Below are 21,950 nucleotides of genomic sequence, written 5' to 3'. Positions count from 1 at the left end.
TATCTCGATAAAGGTTTTTTTTACCCCTCTTCTCCCAAACTTTCTCCAACCAACTCAGTTTTTGTGCACATCAATATTAACAAAATCAATAGGATATTTATTTTTAATTTTTATAATCGATTCTAACAATAAATAAATAAACACATACATGTATGACTATCCGACAATTTTAATGACAAAAAGTACTAATTTGGAGATAGTTCTCAATTTGGATGACCCTCTTGACCTGATCCTCAAAAGTGAGGTTGGAATGAAATATAATCTTAAATGTCTAGCAGAGTGTTACATATAATCAACTATTGCATGGGCGTTACTTGTTCTGAGTAATGTAGCAGAGCAACATTACAGCCCTCCTTTTTTCCTCCTCCTCCTCCTCCCACTCCGCCCTTTTGATTTTCTATTCTTTTCAAGTCACAACTTGACCAAAACTTTAATGCGACGGATGGATGTTGAGACATAAAGTTAAAAAAAAAAACATAGTGTGCTGTAGTATACTGTGAGCTGCTGGTGGATCTGTAAGGTTTATTCCCTCGGTGATGTGACCGCCCCCCCCTCCGATAAGGATCATGAGCGACAACGACATCCTCGAGATGGAGTCCTTATCTGACGCGGACTATTTGGAAGGAGAGTTGGGCATGATAGACGAAGAACTCGGTGAGAGAGAGCTTGGATGTATCTTTCACAGTTGATTTAGTGCATTGTCTGGATTTGTTGTCAGCTTCTAGTGTGATCCTCGAAATACTTCAGCAAGGTCACACTCAGCTCTGGGAAGTTTACTTCTGATTCATTCATCTCTATGTTGTTAGTTTTGACAGCTTTAACAAGAATTCCCATTACAGTGGTGAACCATGGACAAACTTCCAAGCACTTGTATTTTACTTGAGTATTTTCAGCTGTGTTGCTACACCGCAGAGACAAATGGGCTACTACACTTTTCACTGTACTACAATGCCAGTCAACATGTGGCCACACTCATTTCTCATTGGGTGTGTCCACACTTTTGACTGGTGCTGTAGGCTATATTCATTTGAAATATTAAGGATGTAAATTTTACATACAAAAATGCAGTTTATGAATTATGAAGCAGTTTTACAGATTACACTCACCAGCAGTATGTATTAGTTAAAACTAGCTCTACACATCAACCACACACATTAAAATGCTGCTTAAATGTTAATAGGCCAGTAATTGATAGATAGATAGATAGATAGATAGATAGATAGATAGATAGATAGATAGATAGATAGATAGATGTAAACTTTATTGATCCCCTTGGGGAAATTTAGGGTCCAGCAGCTTAATACACAAGACATCAAAGAACTAATAATAATACTAAATACAATATACTAAATACTAAATAAGAAAAACTGCAAGATCTGAGGCTGAGGCTGTGTGATAAAGTGCAAAAATAAAATAAAAATAAAAATATAGTGCAATATACAATTTAAAGTGAATCAACAATTTAAATTGAAGGATCATATGATAATGGCAGCTAGGGGACATTCTGCTGCTTATGTTCTAAATCTACATTTTATTGATAATAACTCTGCACTTATAGGTAATATTTTGGGTGCAATATTTTTACTTTTGATAGACTATTTTATAGCTTTACCTTTACTTAGTAAAAGATGAGCTTGAAATAAATGGTTCAATATTGCCCTACTGAACACAATAACAATATTGTTTACCCATTTCTGCAATTATTAAGCACAAGTCCTTTTATTATGATATAATAAGAGTAAATAATGATAAGAAATGAAGCTGAGCCTGTATAACGTTCAAATCATGTACACTGCATGTGTTTAACACCCACAGGGGTGGAGTGCACACATTTTAAATAGGGCACAAGCTCATGCAACCACCTCTACAATATAAACATAGATAACAGATATTGGCCAATCAACAGTTTAACAGAAACCACCAAAAGCAGTTCAAATGAAAGTGTAGCCTACTTCTTTGATGGCAGATGTGGCTCCTCTGAGAGGCTGGGTCGGTGGCTGGAAAATGATGAAATCTTTCCGCTGTCTTTTGTGTCTTGCATTTCTTACATTCCTCACACTGCGAACTGAAAGCAACAGAAGTGGTGACTAGAAAAAAAACACACCTGGCTTATCTTTGTAGAGGACGAAATATGTAAGCGGTCAGTGTTGAAAGCCCTCACTTACATGTTTCAGTGTTTTTACAGCTGGTATTTTACAGGAGACATCTCTCAATCTATAGATCCCTCTGTCTCTGTCTTATCTACAATGAAGTACTGTCTGGTTTTACATGCCTCAGCTCAGTGAGAGACAAATGATTCATTAAGTTAACTTTAATAGCATACACAGCAAAACACCCTAACATATAGACCTTAGCAATGCTTGATTATAAAAAGGAGATGAAGTGCACTTTATGTAATGGATATTACATTGTAGTGTATTGTTAATGTTCATACTTTGTTGATGTGTTGCTATGACAACAGTAGAAAAACACAGGTCGACTGGCGGGAAGTTCACAGTGTGATTCAACTTAAAAACGTGCAACATGGACGCAGTGTTGGTCTCAGTCATGTGTGACGTCTACCCATCGCTGCCTTCATGGTGCTGCTGCAGTTACCCCCTATGCCCTATATCAGGTCTGACAGGGTTACTGCAGGTCAGTGGATACCTGCCAACAAGTTTTTGTTCTGAGTCTCTTAAAGATATATTCACGGACTCTTTTCATGGCAAAAAACAATTTCTCCCAAAATATGGAGAGGAAATACTGTCAAAATGCATTTCCTGTCAGATAGTGAGAGGACACCTGGTTGTAGCATTAAACATGAAGAGAGAAGAAGAGAGTCCTGAGGTCAAGCTAAATGTGTGTTTTACACCTTTGTGCAATACAGAAGGAAAAGAATGCAGTTAAGCACGGTTGTTTCAGTTAAAGAATTCTTGTGTGTTTTGGGTTGGGTTTATTATTTCGTGTGTAGTTATGGAGGATGTCCTCAGACAGGAAGTGAGTACTGGCAGGGTGGTTTTTTCTTCTGACAGTTTGTGGTCAAAGATTCATACATGCCTTTCAGGGGGATCATACTTACTGACTCAGCGTAGGCTACATATATGTTTCGTAATTGTGTTTCTTTTACTTTACATATGATTTTTACAGTGTTGCTATTAGTTCTGGCAAGGAATGTATTCTTCCATCTGAAATACTAAAAGCCAAGCTGTTTCACTAATTAAGATCCCAGTCAGTTATAAAATAAGAAAAAAGCTTTAAGGCGCTGTTGTTAAAGATTAGCATTACAGGTTTGTCACTGGTACATGTTGTGTTACATTACAGAGAGATTTTCTAGTGTAACACACTTTGTAAGAAGGAAGGAAAGCCCTATTTGACAAGCAGTGATTACTCAGTTTCTCAGGGTGTTACTATGGCAAGTGTTTTGAAAACAACATCTGCCTTCTCTTACTGCTTTATGTGGAAAGATCACAAGACTTTCCATATTGGACGACATGTCATCTGTTTTATAAGAAGCAGCACTTGCAGTACAGTTGTGTTCCATATAACACAACATGACATAGTTTACAGTGTATAATACATTCTGTAAATGGGCATGGGTGTTGACCTCACTACAGTAGGCAGTGATCTGCTCTTGTTCTCCAGGGAATAATAATAACATAACATTGTGGCGAGCAACAACAGCATAACGTTACATTAACGTCACTGGTTCAACCCCTCAGACTTTTTTTGTAATAATTCCTCACAGTCTAACTAATTTATCTTTACAGAATAAAGAGATCAGAGCACGTTACTCCAGTTCTAAAGTCTTTACACTGTCTCCCAGTCAGCTAGAGAATAGATTTTAAAGTTCTGCTACTGGTCTACAAATCACTGACTGGTTTAGGTCCAGAATACATGAATGACATGTTAGTACAATATAAACCCAGTAGAGCTCTGAGATCTACTGACTCAGGTCAGATAGTGGAGCCCAGAGTTCAGACTGAACATGGTGAAGCAGCTTTTACACAACTGGAACAAACTACTAGCAGAACTGAAATCAGCCCCAACTGTGAAATACCTTTCTCCTGTGCTTATTATGATTGAGCTCTTCTTTCAAAGCACTTTAAATGTTAATCTTTCATTTGCACTCTATGTCCTTTTAATGATTTTAAAGCAAATCATTATTTTATGCTGCAACCTTATATGTAATGCTCTATTCTAGTATTTTATTTCTCTCTCTTTCTATGTTTCTGTACTTTGTTTTTATTATTAGTGTGTGTGTGTGTGTGTGTGTGGGGGGGGTATGTATGTGTTTACTATAATTGGGTAATAATTTGGTGTAATTGCACAATAACATTAGTTACTGTAAGTTAAGATGACAGCATTGTCTGGATCATATATGGTGAAAGATTTAAACTTTTGAAACATTTCAGTTGTAGAAATCTTGCCATACATTACATTGTATGATCTTAAACCTGTTAGTCAATGTCTGTGTCTGGAATCACTTCCCCCATTTACTGTCCCCGCCTTCTATGCAGTGTTTAGGACGTTAATGTACAGATTCATGGAGGAAGTTATGATGGCATTAACCCAGCCTTCACAAAGTGACATAACATACTCATAGCATGTCTGTTTTACCTGTTATTTTATATTTATACTGTCTTGTTATTGTATTGTCTTGTATTTTATTTGATTTTGTTTTGTTTTTTGTTGATGTGGACCTGTGGAGGCGTCCATAAATAAAGTATTATTATTATTATTATTATTATTATTATTATTATTATTATTATTATATAGTGTACTATCATAAATCGTATTGTAAGAAAAATATAAGTAAATGCCAAAGTAAATAAATAGTGAATTTTAAAGTTAATGATATAGTAAATGGTAAAGTAAATATATAGTGAATGGTAAAGTAAATATGTATTGCATTGAAATGTAAATTATATAGTAAATGTATAGTGAATTGTAAAGAAAACTTATAGTAAATGGTAAAGTAAATGATATAGTAGTGTTTTAAGACAAGGCACACGTTGGCATGACTTGCACGTTAAACGTCTAAGTTAAACGTCAGATGTAGCATTTAGCATTTAGGGAACTTCCAGCAGGCGCAGCAGCTGAGTTTAGACTAAACCACAAGTTCAGTTTAATTGTTCTTTCTCACAACACAGGAACGGTGTGTAAGACAGTACAACACATGGTTTAAACCAGTCTCACACCTTAAACCGCATCGTACTCGACATCTGAGTAAACTCATTTTTTAAAAAGTTAAAAATCTTTATTTATATATATATATATGACACATAATTTAAAAATAAAATAGATTGCACTGAAACTACTTATTTGTAATGTCTGATGTATGTTTGCAGTATTTGTTGAGTTATTTGGTTAAATGTTGTGTTAATGCTGTGCTTTGTTAAATGTGAAACAGCCTTGAGATGCAAGACATATTTAAAAAAAAACAATCTGATTATAAAGTGAAATCAAGTAAAAATAATAATTACTTAAATGACAGCACAAAACTAATTTAGAGTTAAATATGCATACAATTGCTGCAAATAAAACATGTATTGTTGCAGTTTACTGCTATAAAGTTTCTTTTGCATACCTGCCAACTTATTCATTACCAATGCCAGTGTATCAGTTGAGCTCTTTGTCATGTGTTTCATGTGTTTGGTTTGTTGTTTTTTTTCCTACAGTTTACCCTGAGGAGTTTTTACCAACATATCACTCTATTAAAGAAGGATCCAAAGTAGCCAAAGCACAACTGGTGAGTCAATATAATCTGTTGATGCCTTGTTTACATACAGCAAGACAAATCACGTAGTACATTCTTATTATTACTGTAGCTATCAGAAAACACATATTTAAGTTATTTAAGTACTACAAGACGCAGTTTACAAATCACTGACATCAAATTGAAAAATATAAAATCATGCAAGTATTTATAGAAACTTGCAGAAGTTTAGCGGTGTCACAAGTTTAATTGAGTGGAGAGAGAGAGAGAGGTGAAGGGCGGGAGTCGTAATGTTTGTTGACTCTTCCCACTTCTCCTGCATGATAGAGTTGACAGAACAAATACAGAGCTTGAGGTCAGTATTTAGCAGCACTTCTGCACAGACCATTCACACACAGGCCTCTGTCTCTTCTCACCGTACAACATGTACGACATTATGGAGGAAGAGGAATACGAGTTTCAGGCCGCAGACTTACCTGATGAGCCTTGTTTTTGCCCTCAGGCAGAGTTCAATGAAGAACCGGACTCTTTATTCTTCAATGATGGTTTGAGGCGGATTGACTTCATCCTCGTCTACGAAGATGAAGACAAGAAGGATTTTGAGAAGAGGCATACTTACCAGAGGCGCAAGGTACTTCTCTCTCTTTTTCAATTTCCCTACTGTATATCGTATTAAATCTGCAGCTGCATTGTGTTCACTTAAAACAGGATAGAAAAGGAATTTTCTCACAAAATCAAGCATCTGTTTGGAGTTTTAAGGATCTTTAGGGACATTTTTTCCTTCATAGTAAAGAAATAACAGGAAGGCGAGAGAGGCGGGGGGGGGGGGGGGGGGGGTTGGCCAGTGTGGAGATTACATGGCCAGTGTCCCAAAACTCACTGAAATGCCAGTAAATTATAATATGTGAACATTTTCAGTTTTCAGTCAAGGCTTAGTTGCAAACAACAAAGTGTTTCCATGAATAGAAATTATTGTTTTTAGTTGTTTTCACATAAACTTCAATAAATGCAGCTACAATAGTGAATCAACACAACAAAGTAGAATTGGCACTTTTTCAGATTATGGATAAAGAAAATACCTACAAGTCAAATGTGTGTGTTTTATTACACATGCCAACCATATTGACTCCTGACTCTTTGTAAAGGGAGTTTTTATTTGCAGCGCAACGACAGTCTTTTGTTTAACTCAATCGTCCATGACAACGAATGGTCAGAAGAGTGTGTACAGAGGCTTAAATGTTGCTTTACCTTTTATTTATCCAGGAAACGGAGCAATGGATCATGGAGTTGTTTTCATAGTGCTCAACACCCTTTTTTATCATAGAGTTGCTCAGTACAGCTGATGGTTGTGTTCCACAGAGAAAATAGAGAAATAAGGAGCATTACTCCTTCACTTAGACCACAAGACTCTGCCAAGCAAATTCAAATGATATCAGTCCAGTCATAAGCCATTTTATCTAAGCTTGAACTTCATCTAACCTTTTTATCTTGCAATATTGTTTGGGTCCAGAAAACAGAAAATATGTTTGTATAGTAGTAAAGTCTGTTGGCAAGGGTCACACATGTCATATATTTACATTTCAGGGATATTTGAAAGGGAATTTGTGTTGCAGTACACAAATAAAGGACAGTAAGACATGCACTATCATTTCCAGATGTGTTTGTTGCTACAATGGTTTTCACAATAGGTTTGCAGTGAGGAGTTGTGTAATATAATGCTTACACACTGTAGATCCACATGCCTAAAGGGCTGTTAGTTATGTTGCAATTATAAACCTCAAGTGGTTTGGTAATTGAGATGGTGCTGTTATCACAAATCACAAATTCTACATTTTGCTTTAAGGGAAGATAACATTAAAATTTCAGTTTCCTGGAAATGCCTGGCCGGATGAGCTGTTTCAAGTCAGAGCTCATGAGTCACAGATCCACTGGGACTCAGACAGTCCTTCATTCATAATCACCTCAAACCAAATAAAGTCCAGTGAGGAATGAGAATTGTCTTCACCAGGCAAAGTCAAATGTATCTCAAACAGGAGTTGCAAAACCTTCTCTGAGTTTGTTCAAATCTGCTTTGACACTGGCATGGGCGTGGCTCAGTTCAGATAGTGTTAGCTGAAAGGTGTGACGATAAACTGACTTTGAAATGTGTTTTCATGCACCTGTGGTATTTCCTGTTTCTTTACTTTGTCAACAGTTCCTGTGAAATTAATTTGAACGGGACTGGCATTAAATGAAAGTATATACATACAGCTGACACAATAAAGCTTGAATTCATTCAGAGAGACTGTGTTTTTTTGCATAAAAGTGCTCCAAAACAATCAAAATAATCAATTGAAAAGTTTAAAGGCAGTTGAAAGAAGATTAATACTACTACTACTGCTACTTTTTCTGTTACTCTCATATTTTGTCATACTTTACAGAGATTTAACAGAAGCAGCATTAGTTTTATATCAAAGTAAAATATATCAGTACTCTTTCTCATGTTTTCTGGTGTAGCTGTGCAGCATTTCATGACAAAGAGCAGTCAGTTCACTTCACTGTAAGTCAATAATGGATAACATGCAACCAACAAGAACCTGGCCAGTCACATGCTCTGACTTGCTGGCAGTCATAATCACTATATACAGTGTAAATAATGCCTATGTTATGGAAATGGCAAATAGAATAAAGGAGCATATGAGGGCTGTCAAGGTCTCCCTTCTCATTGAGTCAGATTAACTAATCTAAATTAAAACACTATATTGTGTACATTCATATGATTACAATGCTGAGTCCTTTGACAAATGATCACAGTGTTTACACTTCAGGCTTGGCATGCAAGTCCTGCATATACCTTCAGTACATCCGGCACAGAATTTGAATCACAATGGGTAGTTATGAGGAGACAGTAAGTACACAACAACCCTAATGAAACCATGTTCTGTTTTCTTCTGTGCAGAGACGGCGAGAGTACTTTGAGGCCAGCCTGATGAAGATGGGAATGGAGTTGGAGGCAACACGATCTGTGAGTGGACTGCATCGCTTAAGTATTTACGAAGGTTGTGCTGCTTTCTCTCTAACTTAAACTACATTCAACTTTCTTGGTGTTCTGCAGGTAGTTGATGAAAAACTGATGTTCGTCAAGGTCCACATGCCGTGGGACGTGTTGTGCACCTACGCCGAGGTCCTGCACATCAAGCTTCCTATCCAGCCCAATGACCTGTCCTCGCGCCCGTCTCCATGGCGCCATTTTTCCTTCATCACCAAGTACTTCTACCCCAACGAGGACCTGATCACCAAGGAGGCTGACTTCTTCACAGCTCCCTTTGAGAAAGACCGCCTGGAGTACTTCTACATCAAGGACAAGGACCTCTTCTTCACTCCTGCCATGAGGAGCAGGATGGCAAGTTTACAAATGTAGCTGCAGTCAGATCAGGCGGCAGCTCTTTTCATTTTAGTTCAAGTTTATTGTTCGGAGTGAGGTTATGGAAAAGGATTTCTTTAATTCTGTACAGAAAAAGAGAGACTGACTTGCACACACCCAAGTGAACATTATATACAAATACAGGCAGAGCTACAGACGTTAAAACCAGGCGGGGAGTTCCGGTCCTCTGAAATGATGCCAACGAGGAAGTAACTTAAAACTGCATTCTATCAAAAGGCCACCAGGGGGCGACCGTTTTGGTGTCAAAAGGACTTCCGTCTCTATACAAGTCAATGGAGAAGTCACCAACTTCTCACTTGATTTATAACCTCAGTAAACGTTTTCAAAATGTGTTTATGGTCTCAATCGCTAGTTTAAAGCCTTCTTCAATGCAGTATGATGTTCATTTGTGAAATTTTGGCCTCCCTGATTTTATATTTGACGACAAAGCAGGGTATGCATTAGGGCGTGGCTACGTCGTGATTGACAGGTTGATTGGTTCACAGGTTCAGGAGGGCGCCTTATGCTCCTCCAGATGCCCATATAAGTAGAATCCCTGTTTGTTTTTTTACCCGGCATGCACCAGAAATTTTCAAGATGACGCTGCTCAGATCCGTAACTTTTCGTTTCCAAGCAGCAGTCCACAAACCAATGGGTGACGTCACGGATGTTACGTCCATTTTATATACAGTCTATGGTTAAAACACATACCAATGTCTCCTGTTATTTTTCCACAACCCTCTCCTCATTCTCCCTTATCATATTCTGCCCCAAACTGTCCTTGATCTCCTGCATTCCCACACCACATATCCTGCTCTTTAGCTGAATCTCTGCACATACACTCTTCTTCTAACTCTTTCACAGAAAACAACCTTTGCAAAATGACCTTTGCAATACCATAGTCTAAGGAATTATGTAGGATAAAGTTATTTTATATGGAAAATTATCACCAGAGCAGCTCAAGAAAAGCCCCATTGAAAAAACATGTTATCTATAAACACTTTTAATATACAATATCATCGTATGGTAAAATAAATTGTATTAGTGGCATAAAGATAACTTGAGTTCTTTTTCTTTTTCCCAGGCTTATTACATCCTGAGCCGTGCCCCATATGAAATACGTGGGAATATTAAGAAGTTTGGTATCACAAAACTGCTGGATGGTTCTGTGTACAAAGCTGCCTACCCTCTCCATGACGTAAGTGAGGCTGTTGAAAAGCTGTAACAGCACTAGCAGTTCATTTCATATGGCTAAGATGACCAAACCTGTATGTTTAGTGACAGTAGCTTTATGTTTTATTTAGTTTATTACAGTCATTCAGTATTTGGTTTGGTTTTATGGACGTTTCAGTGCAGGTTCAATGTCAAGTCCAATGAAGAGGGTTGCCCCAACGAGAGATTCCTCCTCTATAATGAATGGGCTCATCCCAAAAGCTTCTACAAGATGCAACCACTTGACCTAATAAGGTGAACACAAGCCTCTACTTCCTGAATATTTCATATATACAATAAAAAAAGGTACATTCTCACTATCCTTTTCACTGTCTTTCAGTAACTATCAATATATTTTTTTTCTGCAGGAAGTATTATGGAGAGAAGATTGGCATTTACTTTGCCTGGTTGGGTTTCTACACGATAATGCTCAGTCTGGCTGCTGTTGTGGGATTGGGTTGTTTCATTTATGGGTACAAAACTCAAGAAACCAGCACTTGGAGGTATGCAGTTAGAAATAGTGACTGTAAAATCTTAAGTCAAGGTCCACTTACTAGCTTTTTTGCCAGCACTTTAAACCATATCCTAGCCTTTGTCAGTAGCTCAGTTGTCATGGTGATGGCTCACTTGTCATCACATAACCAACATATTGATATCATGTGACTGAAGTTCTATAGTGAGGTCACATGATCATGACAGCTGAGCAAACTGCAGTAGCTGATGAAGACCCTGATGTGCAGTTTAAAGCTCAAGAAGTGGAGCTCGACTAGCAACATATTCTGCACCATTATTTGTTTACAACACATTTGTCATAAATCTACATTACACTTATTTAGCCCTGTGCTGTGAAACTGTCTGTAAATGAATAATCCATTTTATACATTTCTTTCTGACTCTAGCAAAGAGGTGTGCAACCCTGAGATCGGAGGAAAAATTGTGATGTGTCCGCAGTGTGACAGGGAATGCAAATACTGGAGGTTAAACAGCACCTGTGAAGCTTCGAAGGTGATTTTTTAGTTTGTATAATAATCTAAATTTGAAAAAATGTGCTCCTAAAATAATGTTTTGTATTATGCACCATGCTAAAAAAGGAAGTGAAGGTCTGACATTTTTGTTTTTCTAAGTAAGATCAGTGCCAACCGTTACAGAATTTACATATTTAAATGTCCGTGGCTTCTGTTTTCTGCAGTGGCACGGCAACAGTTCTGCTTTTGCGCTGATTTGCATGTAAGCAGGCAGGAACTGTGATGATTTTGACGTCCGTGTTACTCGTTTTTTCTTTTTCTTTTTTTAGAAACTGTGCATATTTGATAACTATGGAACCCTGGTGTTTGCAGTTTTTATGTCAATCTGGGGTAAGTTGTATTGCTCTATTTGTAACTGACCATTTATAAATGTTTATTTTGTCCTCATCTTTGGTTCTATTAAATGAACATTTTATTTTTAGGCACATTTTTTAAGTGTTTATGGAGTTACAGACAATACAGCATATCTTTAATTATTCCCTTCTTTCTCATAATATCACTTCCTGTTTTTTACTGGCTCCTTTCCTGGCTGTAGTAACTTTGTTCCTGGAGTTTTGGAAACGCTACCAGGCGGAGCTTGAGTATGAGTGGGACACCGTGGAGTTTCTGGAGCAGGAAGAGCCACCCCGTCCAGAATATGAAGCCAAGTGTATCTACGAGAGGAAAAACCCTGTCACAGGGGTAAAATAACGTTGGCACACACACAAAGGCTGTTTTTGTTTACAGTTAAAGCACTACAGAGAGATGTTATGTCCAGATAGTGTTTTAGGTCTTAGCATTTTGTTTTAGTATTTTATAGATATATAATATTTTTTACTGTGTTTTTTTGTGATTCAGGTGAAAGAAAACGTGCCATACACAACCTGTGGACGATGTATTCGGGTGTCAGTAGGAATTGGTACAGTTTTATTCTGGGTAATGTCAATAAATTACATTTTTATTTCAGTTTTTGGTAACTCTTAATTTTACAAGTGTGAAATTTAAAGAAGTTTCCTCGACATGAAGAGAGAACATAGGAGTTTCTTTAAAAGAGAAGCTCAATTTAAAGCATAGTGAATATTAATCCTTCACTCATTTATTATTACAAACTTAATTCTCCATATATCTTGAATTGCATGTTTAGCTGAGCTGGTGTACACTGACTAAATGACACCTAGGTTACTCAAACTATTAGAATTGGAAATATTATAATTCAACACTGTCTCTATTTTCTTCACATTATCTTTTAAATGATATATTATCTTTTATAGATACTGTTGATCGTGGCATCCATTGTGGCCATCACCGTGTACCGCCTGGCTGCCTTCTTTGCCTTCTCAGCGAGACTCAGAGCTCAGGAGCTGCAGCCGTTAAAGGAGTATGTGACGCCTCAGATGGCCACCTCTGTCACAGCCTCCCTGATAAGCTTTGTTGTCATCATGATCCTCAATGTTCTGTATGAGCGGGTCGCCGTCTGGATCACTGACTTTGGTGAGTTATTGAGTCACGGTCAGATTTTCTATCTGAATATTCACAGTTACAAAGATGTACAGTCTTTATGAACAGTGGATTTTGAGGCAAAAAACACCAATTTTAGTCGTAAGTTCTGCCTTTTCCTGACTTTGATCATGGTGTAATCTCAGGTCCTTTCATATGGAGGACCCTCACAGCCACAGCCTGGACTAAATTCACTAAATTCACTTTAAATTGTATATTGCACTATATTTTTAGGTTTATTTTTACTTTTATTTTATTTTATTTCTGCACTTTATCACAGCCTCATCCTCAGACCTTGTTGTTCTTATTTTAGTATTTTAGTATTTAGTATTTAGTATTTAGTTTTCCTTCTTATTTAGTATTTAGTATTTTGTATTTAATATTTTAGTATATTCTTCTTTGATGTATTTGTGTATTAAGCTGCTGGACCCTAAATTTCCCCAAGGGGATCAATAAAGTTTACACCTATCTATCTATCTATCTATCTATCTATCTATCTATCTATCTATCTATCTATCTATCTATCTATCTCTCTATCTATCTATCTATCTATCTATCTATCTATCTATCTATCTATCTATCTATCTATCTATCTATCTATCTATCTATCTATTTATCTATCAGAGCTTCCAAGGACGAAGACAGACTATGAGAACAGCTTGACCCTGAAGATGTTCCTCTTTCAGTTTGTCAACTATTACTCCTCTTGTTTCTACATCGCATTCGCCAAAGGGAAAGCAGTTGGCTATCCCGGAGAGCCCGTTTATCTCTTGGGAAAATACCGAAACGAGGAGGTACGGTGGGGGGGTTTGACCAGCATCTGTGACCTGTCTATTTGCTTAGCTTACCTTCTTGTCATACCTGACTCTTGCTTGTGTGTCGTTTTTTCTGTAGTGTGATCCTGGTGGTTGTCTGATTGAGCTGACGACTCAACTCTCTATCATCATGGGTGGAAAAGCCATCTGGAATAACTTCCAAGAGGTCTTGCTACCGTAAGTGAGTCAGAATCTAAGACCTATACTTTAAAGGGATAGGTTGACATATTGGAAAATGCGCTTAATCAAGAAACTGAAGAGTTAGATGAGAAGATAGATACTACTACTACTAGTCATTGTTCTTAGTGTGAACAGCCTTTTACAGACCTATAATCATATCCAGATCCAACCTCTCTCTGCTTTTTACTCCTGTATAGGACACATCGGTGTATAAGACACATCCCACTTTTAAATGAAAAAAGGTGTGTCTTATACATCAGTTTTTACGGTAACTCTCAGCCAGAAGGTGAATGCGTATTTCCCAAAAATGTTGAACTATTCCTTTAAAACAGATAAGTATATACAAATAAAACAGTTGTTCATATTTGAAACTTGCCTCTATGTATGTAAAGATCAATAAATGTACCGTTTACCAGACTACATATTGTATATCAACTTTCATAGATTCACTTATATATGATTTTGTCCACCTCTCTACAGCTGGGTGAAGAATTTAATTTTCCGCTATTGCACCCATGTGGCCTCACAGAAAGTGATTCCTCGTTGGGAGCAGGACTACGAGCTCCAGCCAATGTCAAAACTAGGACTGTTCTATGAATATCTTGAGATGGGTAAGAATAAGAACTGTCCTTTAGTCCCTCCCTCTGTCACATTCATAGCTGCACACATTGAACCGGTTGCACCAGCTTTAGTAATTCTAGTGTAATTATAAGTTTCACCACATTCCTCCAGAAAGGCTTGTTGTTATTATGTATTCATGCTAAGTACATGTAAATGTATGTTGCATAGCATAGATAATTGAACTGGCAGAACTAGCTTGCTAATATATGAAAACTCTAGAGGTAACATTAAATATGAATATATTTGATAGACAAATTGTAATGCTTTTTAATAATGGATAGATCAGCTTATTCACTATCTTGTCAAAAGATGAAACGATAGATACTCATGTCTGTGTATTACTGTAACTGTACCACAGTAAAGTACAAGTACCTCAAACTGTACCACAGTAAAGTACAAGTACCTCAAACTGTACCACAGTAAAGTACAAGTACTTCAAACTGTACTACAGTAAAGTACAAGTACCTCAAACTGTACCACAGTAAAGTACAAGTACCTCAAACTGTACTACAGTAAAGTACAAGTACTTCAAACTGTACTACAGTAAAGTACAAGTACCTCAAACTGTACCACAGTAAAGTACAAGTACCTCAAACTGTACCACAGTAAAGTACAAGTACCTCAAACTGTACCTCAGTAGAGTACAAGTACCTCAAACTGTACTACAGTAAAGTACAAGTACCTCAAACTGCGCTGCAGTAAAGTACAAGTACCTCTAACTGTGCTGCAGTAAAGTACAAGTACCTCTAACTGTGCTGCAGTAAAGTACAAGTACCTCAAACTGTGCTGCAGTAAAGTACAAGTACCTCAAACTGTACTACAGTAAAGTACAAGTACTTCAAACTGTACTACAGTTCGTAGCGCTGACTGACCGTTTTTTTCATCTGAAATAAACATAAAGCAGAATAAACACTTTGCATTTGTATTCAGTACTTAAAGAAACTCATCAAGCATCCAATAAATATGGAACACATTTATTTTCTTCCAAGTATTAGCAGCGGCTTTAATGATGTAATCCTGTCATTAGTCTATTAAAAACATGGTTTACGGTATGGAATTGAATAGAGGGAAATACTGTAGGTACTGTATAATATGTAGCTTAGCTAAGTAAAAAGATTGGAAACAGGAAAACTAATCATTTGCTGCTGTTTGTTATTACATTTGCATATCACCATGTCCTTAACTTGCTAAGACATTCTTTTAAGTTTAAAGTTACTAAGAATTTATGAAGGAATGTACAAACCAACTCAAAAATGGATCTACAAACGGCTTTGTACAACCTGATCCTGGCCAGTCTGAACTGTGATAGTGTGACGTTTTTTTTAATACATGTATCTTGCCTCTTGCAGTCATCCAGTTTGGCTTTGTGACCCTGTTCGTGGCCTCCTTCCCTCTGGCTCCGGTCCTGGCTCTGGTCAATAACGTGTTTGAGATTCGGGTTGATGCTTGGAAAATGACCACTCAGTTTCGCCGCATAATGCCAGAGAAGGCCCAGCATATAGGAGCCTGGCAGCCAATTCTTCAAGGAGTCGCCATCTTGGCTGTTGCAACAAATGTATGTTACCTTTGTCAAAAACTGTCTCAACATATGTGACAAGGAGGGGAGACAAGTCAGGATTGAAAGTGCCAAATGAAAATGTTTTATTATAACTTAAACAATCATATTTACAAAAAGCATGAGGTGTGGCGAGTAGTGGCATCAGTGGTGAATGTAGTGTGTGGATGAGTGAGTCATGTATGTGCTGCTGTTGAGTGTAAAAGGAAAACGCCAAAAAGAACCCAGAACCCTTAACGGCGTGGAGCCTAGGAGAGAGAAAGAGAGCAACAATGAGACCAGGCTGGCTTATATCACCTTGGGTAAGGGCCTAGCCAGGTGTCAGCACCATAGACTGTATATAAAATGGACGTAACATCTGTGACGTCACCCATTGGTTTGTGGACTGCTGCTTGGAAGCCAATAGTTTCGGATCTGAGCAGCGCCATCTTGAAAATTTCAGGTGCATGCTGGGTAAAATAAAAACACAGATTCTACTTATATGGGCATCAGGAGGAGCATGAGGCGCCCTCCTGAACCTGTGAACCAATCAACCTGTTAATCATGACGTAGCCACGCCCTAATGCATACCCTGCTTTATCGTCAAATATAAAATCAGGGAGGCCAAAATTTCACAAATGAACATCATACTGCATTGAAGAAGGCTTTAAACTAGCGATTGAGACCATAAACACATTTTGAAAACGTTTACTGAGGTTATAAATCAATTGAGAAGTTGGTGAATTCTCCATTGACTTGTAAAGAGACGGAAGTCGTTTTGACACCAAAACGGTCGCCCCCTGGTGGCCTTTTGATAGAATGCAGTTTTAAGTTACTTCCGCGTTGGCATCATTTCAGAGGACCTGAACTCCCCGCCTGGTAGAGGCCTAGCCAGGTGTCAGCACCTTGCCCTAACGACCCTCCCTAACTGCCAACTCCTGCAGGAAGTAACCAGCTGCATGATGCTAGCAGAAAGGGAGGGGTCTTACTCTGAATTACCAGTTTACTAGCTCAAATGTAATCTAATTCAGCAGCCCTGCAGTAAATCCTAACTAACTTAAGCGTAAATGATCACTTTCTGTTGACAGAGTTGTTCTTTTTTTTAATGATGTTCCTAATATTTTATCCAGCCCAGTTTACATTCACAGCAACGCCTTTCAATATAATGAAGTCCAGGACAACATAACAACAGACTAGAGATTCACAAATGACCACATTTTTTAATCCTCCCCTCTCTGACAGAAGAAAGGATCTATTGCAGGGCTGTATCACATTAGACTGTACAAGTACACCTAATAAGCCAGTAGCACAGTGTTGGCTCCAGCTTTAAATCATATGATCTCACACTGTTAGAATCTCCACTGCTTGCCAGACAGATTAAGCAAGTATGCTAGATTTGTCCTGACCTAGTTGGTGCAGAGGCTCATGCCAGAAACCATAACAATGATGCACACAATAAATCAAAAGGGATATACAAGATTCATATAGTTTAATTTGTTCATCTGCTTTCTAACATTTGTTGATGATCAGTTTTCTGCTGTCACTGCATTGACTTTCTGTCCTGGTGTCTCAACAGTCCATGATCATTGCTTTTACATCAGACATGATTCCACGGCTGGTGTACTACTGGTCTTTCTCCGTGTACCCGTATGGAGATCATGCTAGTAACACCATGGAGGGATACATCAACAGCTCGCTATCTACATTCAACACCAGCGATTTCTCCGAACATAGCAGACCCATGAACGCATCGGAGAGCATCACCACCTGCAGGTATATAATGAGCCCATCTTAGTTTATTGTATTACATTTTCTCATCTTAGATTGTAATAAAGAGAACACTCTGGCTGAGTCTTGACCTTAACCATCATCCATGCAAATAATGTCTATTTTTGGGGATTAAAGAAAAATTCAGTATTAGAATAAATCAATAGAGATATTGTTGGTAGTATCCATACGATTAATGATTCCCTAAATGTTACATAATGGGAGGGACGAAACTTGTGATGGCAACTACAAAATGTGCCTACATCAAAACTACGTCAACTACACAAAAAGAATCAAAACCAGATGAAAACTTAAACTTTCTGTTTTTTAGGTATCGAGATTTTCGGTATCCTCCAGGACACCCCAGGCAGTATGAGTTCACTATGTACTACTGGCATGTGATTGCTGCCAAACTGGCTTTTATAATTGTTGTAGAGGTACGTATGAACATAACAGGAATTCACAGAGACACTTCAAACATTTTTTATGTATAACATAATTTATTAAAGCATTAATGGAGTGTCTTCTTCTCCTCCTCACAGCACATTGTTTACCTTACCAAGTTCATCCTGGCCTACGTGATCCCAGACGTCCCATACGCAGTCAGAGAACAAATGAAACGGGAGAAATACTTGACTCAGGTTATCCTCCACGAGACCAACCTCAAGCTGGTGACCAAACGTTTGAAACCAGTTGATGATGAGATCTTCAAGCACATAGAGGAGACAGTGCCAAAGGAGGACATAGAGCTTGATTTCTGAAAATAGACAAATACAGAACAAATACAACGGCTCTTGTGAAGTTCTGAAAATGTACGAATAAAAACCAATGTTTACTTCTGAACATCTGGTTTAATATGGACCAACACCTTGTGAACAAGTGATAAAATTAAGAATGTAGCAACCAGTATGAAAAAAAGGCCTAAAGTCCAGTTCAGACAAAAGATTCACAAGAAGAAGAAGATTGCAGGGAAAGGTTGTAGCAGTGTGAACTTGCCTGTCTCAGCTTGATGGAAGCTGGGCTGATGGCGTCACCTGCGACTCAACTTGTCAAGTCGCCAGTGATTGGCTTTAGATAATAATAGTCAGGAAGTCTGAAGGAGACGGTGTTGAAAGTAGGGGTGGGACTAACTATCCAAACAGGACTACATCATAGTTTTTGTGATACAACTCATTGGGAAAGGATATTCCTGTTTCGGTGTTGAGGTTTGAGTTTGATGTAATTTTACCGAAGTTATAACTGTATATAACTCTATGGAAATAACTAACTTAGCTAAACTAACTAACTTAACTAAATATTCAAACTTAATGTTTAAGCACTAATTTGCAAACATTGACATTAAGTATATATGGTGCATATTTAGTTCAAAGACCATTGCTCATTGTTTTTTGCAACCAGGATTTCAACTCTGTGCCTTCCACCTTAACACCTTAACCATTTGCTGTATTGAGCAGGCTCCGGATTAAATTGTAACAGCTGCTGAGTCTGCGTGTCAGCAGATCCATTTCCATGACAACTGATCAGACTGCGCAAGGCTGTGTGATGTTGTTGACAGCTGTGGGAAAAAGCTGGTCGACCTTGATTTAGGGATTGTTTTGTGAAAGCTATTTGTTGGATGATTTCACCTTTAGTGCCTTGTGTTTTATAGTTTGAAGTGGCTGTATCTGCCTGCAGCAGCGACGGTGTCTCACTCCGTCCATTTGGCTTTATGCTAGCGGCTCAAAGCTTTGACACACAGGCGATCGATCAAGTGCCACTTCTGGGTGATTGTTTTAGTCACATGCTGTCATAAAATTTCAGTATTATTAAATGCAAAACAAATGCACAACTTCTGAATGCAATGTTAATGAGAAAGTGTTTCAATTGTATTTCTGTTAGTATAACAAAAGACCTGTAGTGGTCTGCCAAACAGCTCACAATGTTAAAAAAGGGAGTTACATGCAGTTAGAATACACATGGACTAACGTTTTCACAACATATACTGACTAAATGTGCCATAGATGATAGTTATAAGCTCATATAACCTTAGAAATGTTCTTGATTGTATTGTTCAGGTTTAATCAGTTCAGGAGGTAAATTTTTTGCCAGTTCAAAGGTTGAAAGTTTACAAAATCATTATGCCAAGTACAGTCCAGTTCATTATATATTTCTAATGAAATGAGTTGAGTCCTGCCAAGTGGTTTAGTTGATGATGTGAGTGTAGTCTTAGCCTTCTTCTCTATGCATGTACTCGCATCTACTGTACTGCACTTTTTGCTGACAGGGCTACAGCTCTGTGCCATGATTACTGCACTGCACAAGATTATGACTGCATGTTTTAACCTGTGATGTACAGAATACAATAATGTCATCCTCCTGTGTCATTGCTGAAATCTTCCGAAATCAATACCACTGCTCTGTTATTGCCTCACCATAAATAGGGTAATATAATCTGCCATGTGAACATTATCCTATACCAGCAATATCTGATGATGAATATACTGTATGTCCTTGTTGTTGTTTTTGTTTTATACAGTGCCATTAAATTGTTTTATAAAAAAGGTTCCTGCATGTTTGTTATTTTACGTTTTTTCTTCCTCTCCTTTATTTTAACCTTATGCACTTTGTTAACAATCTGAAAACTGCACAGTCTGACACCCCTAGCGTGCATCAAGACTACAAACATCATAACCATCACTAACTTTCAACCAACTCTTAGGGGATTTTAAAAATGTCACCCTAGCTTCTAATATATCAGTTTTTCAGACTGCAAAACCAGAGAAGAAGAAACTGGACCTACTTTATGCAAATATTAAAACTGCAAAAGTCTGATCTGACCAAGCTAAACTACCGTCAGCTTGTCAATAAGCCTATTGGCCAGTAGCTTGTGAAACTATGAGGACTTGATTGTAATATGCCAACTTAGCTCTGTGAAGATGTTTAATAGTGACCGACTTGGATTTTAGACTATGTTGGACTCATACCTCTCCAAAGTTGTGTCTAAGCACTAAAATAAAAAAAACGGTTTTAAATCCATTTTAGCTTTCAGGGCAAATGTGTTACTTATATATTTTAATAAAATACTGAGCAAAAAGTACTAGTACTGTTATTTAAAAGGGATACACCGTCCTCTGTCCTGAAGTCCTTCCTTTCCCCCCTAATATTAATTACTTACTGGTGCCATCTAGTGAAAGAAGTTAAGATTGCAGGAGCAGCCTCATCCAACACATACTCACTTCAACAAATAAAACCAATAAATTAATTAAGTAAAGGAAGAGCATGACTTATTGTTAAGATTAAGATATTGATTCATATGGAGAAAGTTTCTTTTTTGCAGCATGTTCAGAGACATCAGGGTTCTCAATCAACCTGACTTGTTTTAATAATGTCTTCACGTTGACGAATTTTACAGCAAATAAAGAGACAGTAGAGAGGTATCTATCAGGTAATACAACACTGTATCAATTCTGTAGATCAGGTCTGTACTTTGCCATTCATCTGGATAGATAGATGATAGATGTAAACTTTATTGATCCCCTTGTGGAAATTTAGGGTCCAGCAGCTTAATACACAAAGACATCAAAGAACAATATACTAAAACATTAAATACTAAATACTAAATACTAAATAAGAAGAAAAACTAAATACTAAATACTAAAAACTAAAATACTAAAATAAGAACAACAAGGTCTGAGGATGAGGCTGTGTGATAAAGTGCAGAAATAAAATAAAATAAAAGTAAAGATAAAAGTAAACCTAAAATATAGTGCAATATACAATTTAAAGTGAATCTAGTGAATATACTTTTTACAAGAATTAAAATTGAATTTAGTGAATTTAGTCCAGGCTGTGGCCATCACTGGAAGTCGATCAGTGTTGAATGAGCAAAGAGAAAATATTGATATGGAATATTACATGATGTGTATATAGCAATTACTGAGATTAATGACACAATGTATTTTAAAAAAAAAAGCCACAACAATGAAGAAAATGTCCACAAACATGTAGTCCACCATAAATTCCTGTTTTCTAGGGTTGTTTTTAATAAAAAGAAAAAAAAGGTCTGATCAGGGGTGCGCAGTGTTATTACCATAGACTGTATAATTACTGAGTTTAGAAATCAAGTGAGAAGTTGGTGAATTCTCCATTGACTTGTATAGAGACGGAAATCCTTTTGACACCAAATCGGTGGCCCCCTGGTGGCCTTTTGATAGAATGCAGTTTTAAATTACTTCCGCGTTGG

General features: G+C 37.5%; 1 protein-coding gene across 1 annotated transcript; it reads left to right on the top strand.

Moving 5' to 3' along the window:
• The first annotated feature begins 234 nt into the window (after positions 1-234).
• ano6 (anoctamin 6) lies at positions 235-20,263 on the top strand. The gene is made up of 20 exons (XM_062444115.1): positions 235-654; positions 5,658-5,728; positions 6,198-6,326; positions 8,634-8,699; positions 8,790-9,077; positions 10,183-10,296; positions 10,450-10,565; positions 10,679-10,813; positions 11,210-11,315; positions 11,605-11,665; positions 11,871-12,016; positions 12,173-12,250; positions 12,586-12,805; positions 13,436-13,605; positions 13,706-13,803; positions 14,287-14,417; positions 15,777-15,982; positions 17,538-17,734; positions 18,060-18,165; positions 18,271-20,263. The coding sequence occupies exons 1-20, from the start codon at positions 567-569 to the stop codon at positions 18,487-18,489; spliced, it is 2,745 nt and encodes a 914-aa protein (XP_062300099.1). The 5' UTR covers positions 235-566; the 3' UTR covers positions 18,490-20,263.
• The last annotated feature ends 1,687 nt before the right edge of the window (positions 20,264-21,950 follow it).

The sequence above is a fragment of the Scomber scombrus genome, chromosome 22 (assembly GCF_963691925.1).
Source record: "Scomber scombrus chromosome 22, fScoSco1.1, whole genome shotgun sequence".
NCBI classification, from domain to species: domain Eukaryota; kingdom Metazoa; phylum Chordata; class Actinopteri; order Scombriformes; family Scombridae; genus Scomber; species Scomber scombrus.
Note: the sequence above shows the minus strand (reverse complement) of the source record. Positions and strands in the feature narration are given on the sequence as shown.

Excerpts from the sequence above, each read along its gene's own strand:
- ano6 (XM_062444115.1), top strand. The coding sequence starts at position 567 with ATGAGCGACAACGACATCCTCGAGATGGAGTCCTTATCTGACGCGGAC. Across the intron at positions 10,297-10,449 it reads CTGCCTACCCTCTCCATGAC|TGCAGGTTCAATGTCAAGTC; the intron begins GTAAGTGAGGCT and ends TGGACGTTTCAG. Across the intron at positions 12,017-12,172 it reads GGAAAAACCCTGTCACAGGG|GTGAAAGAAAACGTGCCATA; the intron begins GTAAAATAACGT and ends TTTGTGATTCAG.